The 16046-nt window shown below is 37.6% G+C and overlaps 1 protein-coding gene across 2 annotated transcripts in view; it reads right to left on the bottom strand.

Annotated features, from left to right (window-relative positions):
• Positions 1 to 333: 333 nt before the first annotated feature.
• Positions 334 to 16046, bottom strand: part of LOC136263124 (serine-protein kinase ATM-like) — a 68681-nt gene continuing 52968 nt past the window's right edge. For both annotated transcript variants that reach the window (XM_066057612.1, XM_066057613.1), the window contains exons 44-69: positions 15727 to 15944; positions 15484 to 15618; positions 14899 to 15181; positions 14767 to 14847; positions 14624 to 14697; positions 14333 to 14572; positions 13997 to 14279; positions 13696 to 13872; positions 13344 to 13466; positions 13217 to 13279; positions 5877 to 5984; positions 5695 to 5747; positions 5520 to 5643; positions 5376 to 5459; positions 5130 to 5234; positions 4660 to 4857; positions 4472 to 4613; positions 4341 to 4423; positions 4150 to 4290; positions 3753 to 3869; positions 3447 to 3611; positions 3344 to 3388; positions 1775 to 1895; positions 1559 to 1645; positions 884 to 1062; positions 334 to 800 (exon numbers count right to left, since the gene is read on the bottom strand). In XM_066057612.1, the coding sequence (XP_065913684.1) occupies positions 465 to 800; positions 884 to 1062; positions 1559 to 1645; positions 1775 to 1895; positions 3344 to 3388; positions 3447 to 3611; positions 3753 to 3869; positions 4150 to 4290; positions 4341 to 4423; positions 4472 to 4613; positions 4660 to 4857; positions 5130 to 5234; positions 5376 to 5459; positions 5520 to 5643; positions 5695 to 5747; positions 5877 to 5984; positions 13217 to 13279; positions 13344 to 13466; positions 13696 to 13872; positions 13997 to 14279; positions 14333 to 14572; positions 14624 to 14697; positions 14767 to 14847; positions 14899 to 15181; positions 15484 to 15618; positions 15727 to 15944 (3765 nt within the window). In that variant the 3' untranslated portion in view covers positions 334 to 464. The remainder of the gene's footprint in view (positions 801 to 883; positions 1063 to 1558; positions 1646 to 1774; positions 1896 to 3343; positions 3389 to 3446; positions 3612 to 3752; positions 3870 to 4149; positions 4291 to 4340; positions 4424 to 4471; positions 4614 to 4659; positions 4858 to 5129; positions 5235 to 5375; positions 5460 to 5519; positions 5644 to 5694; positions 5748 to 5876; positions 5985 to 13216; positions 13280 to 13343; positions 13467 to 13695; positions 13873 to 13996; positions 14280 to 14332; positions 14573 to 14623; positions 14698 to 14766; positions 14848 to 14898; positions 15182 to 15483; positions 15619 to 15726; positions 15945 to 16046) is intronic.

Here is a 16046-nt window from a genome sequence, read left to right as displayed (position 1 = left end):
TTCTACTACTGTATCTCCCACAATATATTTATGTATAACTAATACATGTTCCCACATAATCTTCAAGTTTCAAATTTTAGCATCCTAGTGTTTACTTTATCTTAAACAGTGTTTGGTGGATACACAATTCTCTTTAAAAAGTGGTAATTGACAAGCGACAGTAGTTAAGACATAAGTAGCTGTGTTTGTGCATAATGTGTTTTCTCAAACACCTTTGACATGTAACAATTCATTGAGCCAGTGTACTTCTACATCTACACTGAATATATGCCTGAGACCACCAATTAAAATAGTTGTTTGCAACTGGTGCATGCACACCATGTTACAAAAATGTACACCCACAACTAATACATTAAGTTTATTACTCCAAGTATAAAATTGAAATAACCATTACAACTATATACACTATATAAATACACAATGCAAAGAAATAGAAAAAATTATGGAGATTTTCCCCTAACCAGTTAAATCCAAGCCTGCCAACCAGGAAATAACTGACAAAGATTGAGTGGGTCCATTGCTTCTTGTATCAAATGATTGACTTGACCTGTAACACTAAGTGGAGTACTATCCTCAACTCCTTCCAATTTTTCTTGTAGTCGTAACAACACTCTTTCTGCCATCTTGTTACTAGTAGTTTTATTGTTAGGTGGTGCTGGGTTAGATTCATCCATTATACTGAGGTCTTGACTGTTACTAGTAGATACTGTTAGCTCATCAATACCCCTGGTTGATCCCTGTAAGTTCAATGCCTTAATAGGGCTAATAGTCCACATGTATAATGGATCATGGAGCAACACCTGTGGTAGTCAACAAGTAACAATGGAGGCAACAAAAAACAGAGAAAAACATATTGTATGTATGCATTGTATTACTCCTATACCTCCACAATGGTCTTTAGTTCTTCATGTGAATTTCTCATTACTTTGAGTGTCTCTTCACAACATTTACGAAACACACCTTCTACACCTGCTACACCCATTCCATCAACTAGATCACGAGTAAGCCGGAATGGAACAGGTTCTGGAATGGGTAGGGTACGACCTTGTTCAAATGCCACACCTACAGTGCAACAATAGTTGTAACTGAGTGCAAACTCATTTAACCTGCTATTGTGCATTAGTCAAGAGCACTGGATATAGGTTTATCTACTGACACTTACATACTACAAGCTGATATATCTGTTACCCTATTGCCCTGACAGTTAACCAGTACCTGCTTGTAACAATGTTGCTATAGTGTGCACATACCACAAGTCAAAGCTATTAATCTGACAAGCTTCAAGTCACCACTTATTTAGGGTTTGGTTTGTGGTCACCACAAGCCATAAACAAATTACATTCCAGAGCCTTTGATACCATTTCTATACTACAGCTAATCATTGGCCTCTACAAAATACGGATCCAATTATCAGTACAACTCTATCATTTATCACTTGTAGGAGTAGACAATAAAACAACCATAAAGGATGCTGTTTCTACATTTTCATCATTTCCTGCTACATGCATAGTCATACTTTACACACAAACACACAGAACAAGATGACTAAGAAAATTACCAAAGTCAATGTGGATTAGTTCTGCAGTATTCTGATCAATAAGAATATTCTGAACATGACGATCTCCTAACCCGACCAAATAGCCAACTGGAAAAGAAATATTTCACATAAATTAAATGTACAAACATATATGCTGAATAACTTAACCACAATATATCTATAAAATTTTTAATGCTGACATCTCTACAATCAGTAATACAATACAAACAACATTACCAATTGAAGTAGCAGCCACACTTCTTGTGTAAGACAATCTACACTCAAACCATCTAGATGGCTCCATGTAGTTCTCCATGAAGAAATGACGAAATACTGGATGAAAGTGGTCCATAACCTCCTACCAACAATAACAATAATTCCTTACAATCTAGACATCCACACAGAAAAATAACTCATCAGAAAACAAAAGTTGATGCACATTGTATGTATACAAATGTCAGTGAAGAAAACTTCACATTGCAGACAAAATTTATAGAAGGAATCATATGCCAACACATCCTCTACAAAAATATTTGATAAGACAGAAAAATGTGGAGCATGAATGACTGATGCTTTAACCCTTACAGTCGCATAGGCCAATATATCGGTCATTTTTTAAAAGTATGCATAAATATTACGAGCTTAAAGAATGGCTTCTAAACAACCAGCACAGACAAGCTTGTCTGATGTCATCAATTGAAAACCTTATTTCAATGGAAAGCTTATTCATTGGGCTATATAGACAAGTATAAATAATCACTCACTTGTTACGACACCACCAAGAATGGCAATTATATTTCCTATTAAATCACATGCATTGCGTTGGTAGCCATTTATAAAAATGTTTGACTCACATCAGCTTTATATGGCGTGATTCATCATTGAATGGAGAATCGAATGATCCTTACTAGAACTTCGCTGGACACACTGTGAAGGAGTTATCAGCCATTTTCTGAAGGTACGTAATGAATTGTTGTCATGTTTTGTGACAGCTTGAATTCACGGCAAGTTTTGGCTTTATGCTTTTGCCAAAGGGTAAAACCCTAGGTACTGTTTTATTCTTTATTACATCATGGTACAAATTGTGTAGCCTTAGGACTTACTGTACAGAAGTTACAGTGCTTTGTTTACAGTCATGCATTACAGCCAAAATATCGGCCTATGCGTTTTCAGTACACTTTTATTAATAATCACATAATAATTTGGTTTGCCATACATTTAGTCCCAATAGTAGGAATGCAATTAATCGCACTGGTAGTTTCCGTAATTGCACTGTTAATTTGACAGTACGTGTGAACCAAATTGACAACTGGTGTTGCCATAGTGATATATGTCCATAGCATAGCAGCAATGTGGTTGCTTAGCAATGATATTGGTTGCATAGCAACAAAAAAAGAAGTCACTTAGCAACAATGTGGTTGCTTAGCAATGATATTGGTTGCATAGCAACAAAACAAAGAAGTCGCTTAGCAACAATGTGGTTGCTTAGTGTTAGGTAACGGTTGCTAAGGTAAAAATCATTTTGCACCAAGCAATGGTTGCTAAGTGTGACTAGTCTTTTGTCATAGTTAATTTTTAAATTCTGTTGCTTAGTAATGGTTGCTAGTGCGGAGGGTTGTCACTATGTGATTAGTAGGCAATCACACACATTTTTGAGCAATTAGAGCACTCGTAACAGCCAAAATTGCACTCAAATGTGCATGATTACCTACACTGCTTGCGTGCGACTTTAAAGATTAATATATTGCATGCATCAAAGAGACAGCAAACTTTTATTGTACTATAGTATCATGCAACACACCTTACCTTAAACGCTTGATATTTAGTTGCTCTCTTCTTTGTTTCAATAGCCTGCAAAGTACATATAAAATATGCTTAAGTTCAATCATATTACAATAATATCACTTACACTCATCATTTTTCTCTTACACTCGCTATTAGACCAGTCACTATGGTGATATCGAGAGTGTGCTCCATCATTGGGTGCACTTGTTGCACCAACTAGATAATCACCAATCGATACAGTACCCTCACACCATTCCAATAGACCAGAACGCTGAGACAGTGGTATCACCTATATAAATAAGTGTATTATTGGAATATCACTGAAACTGTGTGGGACAGAGTTTTACACAATAGTTATATGAGGTTCACTCTTATAGAATTTCTAGATGCTAAAGAATATTAATTTAGATGATGACTGGCCAGTTGGTACCTTGTAAGTTCTGATGGCCAAGGCTCTCTTCCTTGTAGCTTTGTCCTTTCTCAGAAGACGATTCACAAGCATGAACACCTGCTGCATAACAGCATCTTGTCTTAAGTCATCTTTACCCTGTGTATATGAACAAATGAACATGTTTCCACCTAACATTGCTATGAAGTGTTTAAATTGTGCGTATGTCAATCTATCTGTCTATGTTGATGTGTACATAGTTATATACACACATTCACGAATCATTGTGTTAGCATTACAGAACATAATTTAAGGAATTAGAATATAAGAAAATAATTAAGGAAGCATTACTTATTCACTACACACAGCACTACACTTGCCATTATTGTTTACCTGTCTACAAAATAATCCAATAATTTCATCAAGAGTTAACACAAACCTTTAACAATTGTTTCCTTCTCTTCCCATCACTACACTGACATGAGAGTATCTTAGGAAGGTTGATACCTCCAGCCAGACGAAACTTAGGATCAAATCTCTCCATCTTTATCAAGTCATTATACTGACATGTAGGATCAACCTATGTACACATATTGTATTATGATAGGTTGCCATAACATTGTAATGTACCTTGATGTCCACTGTAGGCACAGCAACTTCATTAAGTTGTGGTAACTTTACTAGTTTACAAGATTGTGGTAGCTGGACAGGAACTGTTGAGACATTTTATAATGGGAATACACGTACACTAAAGGATTTACCATGTTGTTGCTTTCTGAGATGGGATACACTGTGATAGGCCAGCTCAATGTAGGCCTCACTGAGTTGCCTCATTGACTGCACTAGTACAGGCTTGTTGTTCTCCACCTTATCCAGTAAGTGTTGGGCTGCTAACACCTTGTCCTGTATAACAGAATTTAATTTAGATCTGGTTTGTTAAATATAATACCTTATCTATTGATGATGATGGTGGTGTTGCTGCCACTGTTACTTTCTTGTTGCCAGATTGTTTTCTGGACAACTTTTGCCCAGTTGTACTACTACTGCTACTCCCAGATGACAGCTCATCATCTTTCCCAGCATTAGCTAATGCCAGTAACACACTGAGAGTGTGATAGGGATGGTCCATGGATAATCTTAATAATAACTGTAGCATAAAATCCATATGCAGAACAATACAAATCATCATCCTCACTTAATTCTAAAGCAATAATTCTGGCAGCAAAAATGACCATTTAATTACAGCATACAACACTTATTGTGTGTTCTATTAGAGTGGTGTACATCTTATTCAAGTGATAGTATGAAGTTTTGTAATAAAGTGGTTGGGATTAGATATACAAAGAGATTCACTATAATGTAAATCTGAGCTGAAGAACATAACTATGAGGTGTATTTCTATTATATTATTACATTTACCTCCTGCAAGGTTGACTGGAAGTGATCATGAGAATTACTCATTCTGGCTGCTAACTGGTATATCAACGGAAGGAATTTGTGGCTAGCCACCTTGCCAGCTGATTCCTGTAACATACACACAGTACTCAACAATACCGAAACACACACACACACACACACACACACACACACACACACACACACACACACACACACACACACACACACACACACACACACACACACACACACACTGATGTAACAAACCTTCATTATCAAATTAACAGTGTAATCAGTGTAATTAGCAAACCACAATGACACCAACCGAAACACATACAAATCATGGTCATCCTAAGAGAATGTATACAAAAAAAGAATGGTATACTCCAAATAAGGTATCACAGGGCTTACCCCAGTCTCCAGACACCTGAGATAGTTATCCATGGCTGTACACAGAAATGTACTACGATCAGCTTGTAGTGCTCTTAACTCTTCTTCATCTTCATCACTTTGTGTCTTAAGTGTTCTAATATGTCTACCACCAGTTACCACTCATTGTGAGGTCATATCAACAATATATACACACCTTTGTATTTGTCCCCTGTCCACACTCATCTCCTTTAACTTCTGCAGTTCAAGCTACAAAAGACATCAACTATTACGATATACATATCTATAGCATGAAAGTACTATATTATGCTTTCTTAATACACATACCTAAGCATGCATGGTAAGCACTTGACATATACAGAAAATTAACATATGTACCTTGGAGTCCTTTAATAACATCTTCTTGGATTCATATGCAGCAGAATTCATGTGGCGTGTGATGCTCTGGTATTGTGTACTAGCATAGCAGGCTAGAGTCCAGTAAGCCTACACAATCAATACACCATAGGGTAAACACTATGTACTATCACAGTAGGATATCGCTTATATAAACTGACTAACTGAACCCTTAAACAGTAGAAACAATTATCCTATTAAGGTATTTAGCTAGTGAGTGTACGTTCTGGTTATATAGTATGTACAAGTTGAGTGGATCCTGAAAAGCAGCTAAAATTAAAAGTGAATTTTTCTCTCAAGAGAGTTAACATTTCAGCCAACCAGATGATAAGTGGTGACAGCAAAGGTGTCAACAACAGACTCGGCTTCATTACAAGTTCGGGAAAGGGTCACAATGGACAGTGCACTTTAAGGCTTCTCCATAGAAAATGTATAGTGAAAATTTTGATTGGCCGTAAATATTATGTCAGACATTTGATCAAAAAGAGTTTGACAATTTTAGTGGGTTAAGCAGTGCTACAAATGAGCCAAATTTCAAGATTGTGTGTAATTGAGGATCCAGCTCAATGCATACTACCAAGAGTCCATAATAATAGGAGAGTGTCTAACTTCAGTTACTCCATCAAAAATGAGCCCGAGTAGTGCCTCTGCATATCTATGTATATTTGTGCAATTTTTAATATAGTGTTAAATATTTCGTATCAACACGCATGAATCCGAGACAGCTGGTACCGCCTACCAGCCACATGGACTGGGAGTCACGTGAATGAATATTGTTTGATTGTGGATTCAGTTAACTGACAATGACGTCCGTGAGTTGGTACTGATGGAGGATTACGTTTGTAGAAGACCTTTACCGCCGTGTTGGCTGTTTGGCGAATGTTTTGGCAAGAACAACACTTACCACGAGGCAGTCTTGAAGAAGTCCACTGAGGAAACGGAACCCCTGTCACGCTGCCAGTCAGTGATTGCAGCTGAAAAGCAGTTGGAGATACACATCGATACTGTCCGTGAATCTCTCCTTGAAGACATTGAGCGTGATACAGCGTCATCCAGTAGGACACACGACAGTGATGCTGCATGTGAGAATGCTTCGACCTAACATGCATGTTGAAGGCTCTGAGGAACAAGCACTGGGAGACAGTTATGCTTCATGTGAGCTAATGAACCAGCCAGCAAGTTCAACTATGCTGCTAGAAAAACAGCAGTATCTGCAGAACATTGTTGACAATGTCTCTAGCCATTTTCCTGAACTTGCTTTCATTTTAGCATTTGATGGAGTGTTCCAATTTTGAAAATCTTCTAAGAGTCTTTTTAGCCATCCTCCACAAGGAATGACTTCCTGTGCCCAGATTACAGTGCAATACAAGAGCTACAGCATCTATGTTTTGATGAGGTTATGGAAAGAAGGGCAGCTGGAATCTATTGATGTGTTTGAGTTGTGTAGTATTTTAGGCAACAAGTCGAAGCATAAATTTCGTCCTGGAATTGATTTTGATTACTACGAGAGAGAATACTATCAGGCAATTCGGTTTCATATCAAAAGTGTATGTCAGAGCAGCTACCCTTTTCACGGTTGATTCTGTGAATTGTAAACTCTTGTTTGTTCCAGCAGCAAATGCAACTGTTGTGGAGAAGGAAGCAAGTGAAGTGAAATGTTCAGCCCGTAAAGGTTTGATTCATTATTTAAACTTGCAAAAGAGGAGAACCCTTGCAGAAAGTACTGGTAGGAAAATCAAGCGACAACAGCCATCATCCCGAGCAGGATTACAATACATGTCGCCAGCAAGCCAACAGAAATACAAACAGTTGCCACAATACGAAAGGTCAAGCAGTATACGGAAGCTTAGCAAGTTTGAAGAGTTTTAAACGATGAGCAGAATGAAGAGATGAGTGCTGTTATGGATGCAGTACAGGATGAAGAATTGTAAAAACTTTTTCAAGAAGGAGACCAACATGGTGTTGGTAGTCTGATGAAAACCATTTGGTTTACTGACAAAGAACAGCAGAAGAAAGATTTCTCTCAGGATCAAGCTAAGAATGGTAACGGATCTTGTGCATCTTACATAATATTATTTTAGTGATATAGAATTGAGCAATGGTCGTGGTAACCGGCGGAGTATGATCATGATACGTATGAGTGGGTTGAAAATTTAATGTTTTGTTGTTGTTCACAACCTTTTCTTTTAGCATTGGCTGTGTACACACGTAGTCCTGCTGCATACAAGGCACTACAAAGTTTTGGAATTCTGAAGCTACCATCGAAATCAACAATGCAAGCATTCACGGGAGCTTTATTGCATTCACCAGGTGCCAATACTGTTTGTATCATTGATCAGGTTGCTCGATACATTGCATTCAAAGAAGAGTGTCATACAAATGGGAAACAAGAGCCACAAGCAAATGGAGTCATCATATTTGATGAGGTGAAGGTGGCATGTCAGTTGATGTGAAATTCCCGGAACTATCAACCAATGGGATTGGCCATGACGCAAAAGGACCTGTCCTCACCGAATGACATTTATAGAATCCTTCAAGATCCAACGGTCTATCAAATGTCTTACATACTGCAATTTCTGTGGAGGGACCTGACAAGCAATTATGATATCGTAGGTCCCTATTTTACATGCTCAGCTTCAATGGAAGGCAAATTTGTGTCGGCTTGTATTTTTGAAACAATCAAACTCTTTCAGTAACACAATTTGAAAACAAGCCTGTTGGTGTGCGATGGGGGATCTCCGAATGCTGCTGTCATTAAAGCTAGTCATGGCTGCCATGGTGCCTACTTGGTAAAGGATACCAGTACTCAAGAAGACAAGTTTAAGATTGAGCCTTGGATAATAAATCCATTCAATCTGCCCAATAAAATATTTTGGTTGATCTGCCCTTCTCACCAAGTATGTAATTTGAAGTGTTATATTGTTTATGGTCAGTTCTCTTCCCATAGCTGAAAAAATATGATAAATGCTCTGTTTTCCTCGAAAGTTGGTGGCACGAAGCAGTTTAAGGAGTTGAATTTGGTTGGAAAGCCATTACTGACCTGTATCAGCGTGAACTGGTTTGGTTGAGCAAGAATCAAGCAAGAATGGTGCCACGATTAAGGGAAGCATACTGTTTACGTGACTCATGTGCAAACAGATACCTGTTTTGTGTTTGTGAGATCATTATAGATTAATTTCAGTACCTGCATGATCTTAGCTGGTAATACATTCAATTTTGTACAATAATATATTAATCTCTTCATGTTCCCTCTCTTAGTGACTTTGTTCATCTGTTGATTTAACATAGATACATAGCTGTGGTTGTTCTATTTTATGTGACACCTGTTAGAACAAGACAGTTTTGTTTAGTTAGGCATGTTTGTATAAATGCAAACAAACATGTTCAATACAAATATTTTGTGTGCTTATTTAATACATAACAAGAGCAAGTGATCGGTGAGCTCTACTGGTACCTGAATCAGACCCCTCCACCAAATGATGCCCCTGAGACTTTGGCTTACTTGAAAGCTTGCAATTTGCTGTTTGAACAAGGATTTTTTTCACACGATCGTATCAGAAGTATGGACTGTGATACAATGAAGAACATCAATAAGGGTTTCCAGTACTTTTCAGGATGGTTAAGCTCAATATTGGATAAAGCATAGATAATATATACCTCCGACGTGTCTGGAGGTATATATTATCTATGGATAAAGGTATGGACACACACACACGCACTCACACACTAGAATTGTTGTCACGCATTTAGCAGACCCGAAGTACCCACATACTGCATCAACACAGAAATCATTTCTGTCACAATAAAGTGAGTATAATTGACATGTTTTATATTGTTTAATCTTTACCTTTTCAGCATGGGATCTCCTACGTATTGATGTGTATGGCTTTAAAGCTTTCTGCCAGTGGTTCCTGAAGACTTACCCGACATATTTTGTGTCACTTCTGCGATTGTCCGGGTCAGCGGTGGAAAGCCTGTTTAGTCAATATAAATTCACAGCAGGGGGAAAACTTGATTCTGTAAATTATACAAATGCTCGAGTTGCACACGTCGTCAAGCAGTGTGCTGCTTCCCATCACAGTGGTACAGGCTACAAGGACAAGAAGTTGAATTTTATTGAGACTCCTTTGCAGAGGAAAAGCTGTTTAGTTAAAACAAGACTATCATTAAAGAAGTTCAGAGTGGCATTCATTTATTTGTTCACAGCTTTGTTTCTAATTTAGTATGATGTGCTAAAAGTGTAGTTCGCAAATTAACATCGACTGTTGATGCTAGCCCTTTTTTAGTTGCAAATTGTTGTTTCATTGCAGACAAAAATTCCTGTATTCGTGTGTTGCACACTTTTCTAACAAATGTATTAAATACATTGTCAATAGCATCTTTACTGTAGGTTGTGATGTCAGATGGTAACTTAAGGGCTAATATCCCTCGGAACATCTCACATAATCATGTTTCATCACGTAGTATCCTCTCGTGTGCAACCTGTAGGGGAGCAAATAGTTTAGAGAGACATAGAGAATACTCAACTTTTATTAAGTTATCCCCCTCTTGTTGAAATCCATCAATACTGACAGCTTCCTTTAATGATGAATCAATGTCACATAGAAAATGCAGAAAAGCTGGATCAGGAAAATACATACTGTATATCCTCGATCACAGTATTTAAGGTAATCAGGAATCATGGTTTTGTCCTTCAAATTCATGGCCTGTATTATTGAAATTCCAGGACACAGGGTCTCTCTGTTCATCTTTGTTATGTTCTAATGTGCTTGTACTGGAGGTGCAACATATCTGATATTGCACTTCCACCAAAGCGATAGTACACATCGTTGCCATCCTCTTCACAGTTGTCGGTAGTAGTGCTACTTTGAGAATTTGTGATTAAGTCGAGTAAAAAGTGGTATATAGCAGAAGAAACTGTGATCATAATTGGATTAGTCTCAGGAACTGGAATACCACCATCTTCACAAAAGTTCAACCATGTAAACCTTAAGTTCATGACAGCCGCTTTCCTCCAAATTGATGTCACACAAAGAATATTCGCTGATTAAAATGAAAGCACTACAGTGTTCATGCCATTTCAACTGAAAATTTAAGAATGGTTCTGGGCCTTTTTGACAAGGCTGGAGAAGTAATGATGATGAGTAGCAAATATTTCTTCAAGAGGCTGCTCATTATCACAGAGTGCATTAGATAGTTCTTTCAAATACTCAGGAATAAATTGCTCATTCAATTTCATGCATACTTCCTTTCTCAGCATTGACACGTCAACAGAATCCAATAAAGAAAGCAAATCATATATTTCTTTCTTGTTTAATTTAGTCTTTCATCTTTTTGCTGCAGGTTCAGTTGAACTCAATGCTTCAGTCACGGCCAGCTGGTCGGCCTGTTTTGAATCCTGTTTTGTCTTGACCGCATGTTTCTTTCAGGGATTTTTCTTCTGAACGACTTTGGGTGCCGTTACAGCATGACGCGTCCTTGGTTCCACAATTCTTCATGTAGTTCTTCATGGATGATCGATTGAAGTCGGTGTCATCAGTCGATTTGCTTCAGACGAGCCTGACGCCATTTCCGACTGCCGCACCACATGACTCATAAAACAATTATCGTTACGAGCTGATTTGATGCGTGCGCTAACAGAATATGAAACCCTGTGCAGTACGTTTAGCACTAACAATTGTGTCTTTAGTTGAAGCCATGTAGACTCACTGTACTTACCAAACTCATTTTTGATGGAGTATACTGAAGTTAGACACTCTCATCTTATTATGGAGTCTTGATACTACAGTGTAGTTGAACAAGCTCTGTATACCATAAATCACTGTGCTTCAAGTATTTACTTATCTGAAAATCTTTTGTGATACTGGCACACAGGCGTTTATTTAGATAATTGAGGTCCCCACTGTACAAACCGCTATGAAGTACACACATACATGCATAAAGATTAACTCAGCATAATAATTTATTAAAATTTAATTTAAAAAGAAGTAGGGATCCAAGCAATAAAAAGTAGTGAAACAAGAGATGAATGATGATATTACAGCATAGATCAGTGGAAAAATCCCTACATTGGCATGTTATTCATTTTGTTCAATGCCAAAGTAGGGATTTTCCCACTGAGCAATGCTATAATACCACCATTCATCTCTTGTTTTACTACTTTTTATATAATTATCACTTTGATTACTATTTTTCATTTATATAAAATATATTGGTTAATGGTTATTGCATATAGCTATAAAAGTGTGACTGTTCTATTAAGGTGACTGTTGTATTAGAGTATCACGAGTCGAGCCTTTCACCTACCACAGGGATCGTGCCACTATTTCATGCTTTCATCATGCTAGCATTATGAATGCAACTAGACCACTAATAAGGGGTGTGGTTATGGTGATCAAGTAAATAGATTAATTGTACACATAATTGCTAAATTATGACATTCGTACGCTCGATTGTTATTAATCAACCAATACCATTAATGGGTGTTATATTGTAAAGTTACAAGTGTCTACCAAGCATAAACACTTAAAATAATTTAGTGGCATCTAAATATGTTGCTCAAGGAAGGTGTTGGTCTTGGTATGGTTTTATTGCATAAAAATAAGACAATCAGCCTGATTGATGATAAAAGAAAAGACAAGATGCAAAGGGCACACACTAGTTGTAACCCCACAAGGCACATGCCACTGGTGAGTTCGTTATTGTGACCTAAAATGGTAGCTGTGCACTGCTTCACTTAGCCTCCAGCCCAGCGACTGTGGTCAGGAAAACAGGCAGGCAGGCAGACGAAAATTCGAGTTCTGGTGATTTTTTTAAAAATTCTATATTCGGCTGCTAAAGTGTTTTGTTGTTTTTAATACTGTATTTCATGTTAGATGGACTAATATTATTCCATAAGGTGACTTTCGTCATATAAGATGTCTCTAGGATTGTTTTTAAAGGCAGCAATTTAGGTGGTGCGTGTCACTTTGAAGGAGAGGGGGGGGATCCCTACTTAAACAGTACTACTGTACTGTTTGATAATTCATAGGTAGCAAAATTCTTGCTTATCTAAACTAAACACCTCAATTATCCGAATACTAATAAAGACTGTTTAATATACCTGTCCATCATAAGGCCTAATAATTCAATTACAAGTAATTGCAACAAAGTCACTTTTGAAGTACTTTTCACTACTGAGACTCCACTGTGTATAGTTTTGAAATTATATATACTGTAACTGTGGTGAAGTAATGTGTCTAAGGCTTAAACTGGTCTAACTCTAGAATCATAGGTGTTTGTATAACTGAGTCTACTCTGATTATACAAACACAGTAACTTGCTTTAGTTGCAGCAGCCTTAGCTTCAGTTGATTGCTCCTTCACTTCATCTAACAAGTTAACAGCCTGTAATGATAACAGTATGTGTACATGTAACTGTCATATAATAACACAGTGGTATAGGATGTACCTTCTCAAGATAATCTTGAAATATTACCATGGGACTTTCCCTACGTATTTCAGCAAGCCAGCTTCCATAGCAGCACAGAGCAGTAGACATGAATTGGGTGGCCTCCCTGTTGCCGCTGGGTTGCTACAGTTATTAAAAGCAGTATATCACACAACATGGTTATGTGCATACAGTGGAACATTCACAAGATGTCATCATAATTATGAATACCATGATAATCAGCACACTAATTCATGCCTAATAGTAAAGTATTTGTACTCCAAAAATCAGGAGAGAAGGACACCTCACTAATTAAGGAGACTTCATTCTGGTTCAAAGGTACTGTACAAACATACATAGTTTACATACATACCAGTTCACAGATCAGTTTTTCCATGAGGTGTAGTGCAAGTGACGTTTCTCCTCTTGACCAGTAGAGTTCTGCTTCTTGATACCTTAGCTTCCATCTAAACTTGATTCCCATTCTACTGCTAACAATGTGATCAGGAATGGTGACTTTCTTCAGTGTAAACAAAGCTAATTCAGCAGTCTGAAATAATATGAATATGTGTACAGGGTAAGTATGGATATATACAAAGTAGAGAAGCCCATGCATGAATGTACCATGGTGGATGTAGTACACACTGTAGTACAGAAATTTAGAAAATTCATACCTCAAATCTTTTAGCTTTTATAGCTAGTTGTACTTGTTGGATTAGTGTATCACTAACTGAATGAAATAGTGAAGTAATCTGGTCCATATTAACTGATAATTTTTGTGATGTCATGTTAAGTGATTTCTCATTCAATTTCAATGAAGCTCTTCCCAGTAGAGCACTTGCCATCACAGCACGTAATGCTAATACAGGCTCCACATATCGATAATCAGCATCAATACATGGTGTGTAGTCAGACAACAGGTTGGCTAAGGCTGTATCAGACTCAGCTACATCACAACTAATACATGTATAGTAATTTTTACTGGATTACACTAAATCTCTAGCCCATACTTCATCAACTTCATAACATGTCCCATAGCATTGGCTGATGACAGCCACTGTAGTTGAGTGAGCAGTGGATAAAGTGAAGATACTGTTTCTACTGAGGTTGATATGGTGGTCAGAACCTGGGAGACATACCGTGTGGCCTCATCAAGTGCTATAGTGAACTGTGTGTGGTCTCCTTCTGCTAGTGCCGTCACACATTTGTGCAAAGAGTGGTGATATCCAGGGGAACCGAGCAACTGTTTGCTACAGTGATAATCAAATAACATGTAATACATGTTCACTACTAACACACACCTGTGAGCAGGACTAGACATGTCTTCTGGCCACAATGTATTTCTCCAAGCTGCTTCATATTGATGTTCAGAAATCTGTAATGATTACAAAGATTAGTGTACTACTGTGTAGGTACCAAATCACGATAGTTTAACAGTACTCACATTAAAAGACAGGGAACTGTCAGCACTTAGACCAGTAAGGTAGGTTGATGCTACATGAGGTAAACCAAGATTTTGTAAGCACTACAAATACATAACCAAATAATTTAAATAATAGCATCAGAAATGTTTTACCTGTACTAAACCATCTGGTGGATGGGACTGAACATTTTGTAGGTTGTACGTAGCTAATGCACGATGCCATTTCTCCTCATGAAGGTAAAATTTCACACGTACTGAAGGATCAACATCGTATGATGCTGTGGTACCATATAGACCATCAGGCTCCCCAATAACACTGTATGTCTCTGTCAGTAATTGTTGCACTGTACTACTATCAGTTGTTGTTGGTGGTGGAGCAGTATCACCATCATCGTCAATGTAAATAGCAAGATCTTTACTGATACTTGACCTGCAACTAAACAATCTTAATATTATGAACAATAGGAGTACAGTATAACATCAGTTATTCCCTTATCTAAATATTCCACCAAAGTCAATAGCAAATTTTGAAGCAGAACAAAGAAACATGAAGGTACTAAAGTTCCCAGGTCAATTTATGCACTGATGGTGTACTTTGGAACCTTAACTAAGTGTCTGGATTACATAAGTGTCCTTATTTCTGAGTATCCACTGTATACAAAAGATTTTTACTTATTCAAAGACCAGGTGGTCCCTAGTGGTTAGGGTATCTGAAGGTTTCCATTGTCACTGACTCACTGTTGGTTGGTTAAGCTGATCTCTACACACAACAGAGATGTGAAGTGTGCCCCACAAATGTGTGCTGCCTTGGCTATCAACTGATAATCCAACTTCATCCAAAAATTGTTATCCCACTTGGTCGGTGTGATACGACTAAATGTACGAAGAAGAGAAAATGAGCTAACCATTTCACTAGAATTAGAAATACAGTATTGGGAAGTACAGTTTCACTTGTACATTGCCTTTATATCTACAGCATACCTTTCACTTGGTTTGTTGATCTTTCTTAAAAACAGGATGGTATTGATTACAACACGAAGGGAGTGCATACATGATGACTTGGTAACATTATCATCCATGGAAATGTGAAAGCTAAGAAATTCAGTCACCCGGCAAGTCAGTACATTAATACACCGAGTATCCTGGCTAGCCAATATGTCATAGATTAGTAAAGGAAACACCAGCTCACAAAACTCGACCTACGTAGCAAAACAAAATGTAAAGATTTCTACTTGTACTGTAATCATGTACAGTGAAAACTAACTGAGGCCGCAAAATTTTGGTCCATGTTTATTGCAACA

This window comes from Dysidea avara, chromosome 8, assembly GCF_963678975.1.
Source record: "Dysidea avara chromosome 8, odDysAvar1.4, whole genome shotgun sequence".
In the NCBI taxonomy this organism is placed as follows: Eukaryota; Metazoa; Porifera; class Demospongiae; order Dictyoceratida; family Dysideidae; genus Dysidea; species Dysidea avara.
The sequence above is the reverse complement of the archived record's forward strand: the minus strand, read 5'-3'. Positions and strand labels throughout refer to the sequence as shown.